General features: G+C 57.1%; 1 protein-coding gene across 1 annotated transcript in view; it reads left to right on the top strand.

Moving 5' to 3' along the window:
* Window positions 1-465: 465 nt before the first annotated feature.
* The window catches only part of UVRAG (UV radiation resistance associated), a 64,423-nt gene continuing 63,942 nt past the window's right edge, over window positions 466-946 (top strand). The window contains exon 1 of the mRNA XM_072398628.1: window positions 466-747. Within this exon, the coding sequence (XP_072254729.1) occupies window positions 604-747 (144 nt within the window). The 5' untranslated portion in view covers window positions 466-603. The remainder of the gene's footprint in view (window positions 748-946) is intronic.

Genomic DNA, 946 nt, shown 5'->3' with positions numbered 1-946 from the left:
GAACTATGGACAAAATACTGTAGGCGGGCCTATGGGTCGCGTCACAGAAGCAGGCGAGCTTCGACTGAGGTAAATATAAACGTTTTCAGCCCACGCCCCTCTAGAGAAATGTAGGTTGTGAAGACCAATAAAATGTCTGCTGTATGCTGAGTGACGGTAAGATTAACCAATCGAAAAGCAGCAATAAAGGCGTGCCGATAAACATGCCAATAAGCGAAGACAGGGGCGTATTGGAAAGCGAGCCAATTAGTCCCTGGAAGGCGGGTCTACGTCTTTGTCAACTATGATTGTGATACTTTATTAGAAATGTTAGAGACACGCCTCCCCTATGAATGAAGGCGCAGCGGAGCAATGAGCATTCTACACCGAGTCCCACAGGCGGTGGAATGAAATCACAACCAGCCAATAGCGCATGAGTGGGCGGGGCTCTTTGGACTCCTGTCACAAGGGTGCACGCGCCGGTGGTGCTGCCTAGGAGCCCAGAGGTGTGCGCGCGCGCCTGGTCTTAGCCCCCGCGTGACGTGCGCGGGAGCGGCGCGCGCTGCGGACCCGGAAGGAAGCGGAGTCTGAGAGCTGAGGAGAAACACAGAACCGTCCGCCGCCATGAGTTTACCGGGCCCGGTTAGAGGAAGCTGCAGGGATGCTATGCCGGTTTTGGCTCCGGGGTCCATGCCTCCGGGGGTTGGAATGATGGCCGGGCCTGCAGCTGTATCCCGGTCTCTGCATGTAGAGCTGCACACACAGCAGGTGAGCCGGAGCCGCAGCCTCTTTATTGTGTACTGACATCATTCTGTCTCCAGGCACCGGGCATTATGGGTAATGTGTGCCAGCTGTTACTGGGCACTGTGGGTAAGGCGCCTGCCACCTCTGGGCACTGTGGGTAAGGTGCCGGCTGCCCCTGGGACTGTGGGTAAGGCGCCTGCTGCCCCTGGGACTGTGGGTAAGG

This window comes from Pyxicephalus adspersus, chromosome 1, assembly GCF_032062135.1.
Source record: "Pyxicephalus adspersus chromosome 1, UCB_Pads_2.0, whole genome shotgun sequence".
In the NCBI taxonomy this organism is placed as follows: domain Eukaryota; kingdom Metazoa; phylum Chordata; class Amphibia; order Anura; family Pyxicephalidae; genus Pyxicephalus; species Pyxicephalus adspersus.
This window is presented reverse-complemented; position numbering and strand designations above follow the sequence as displayed.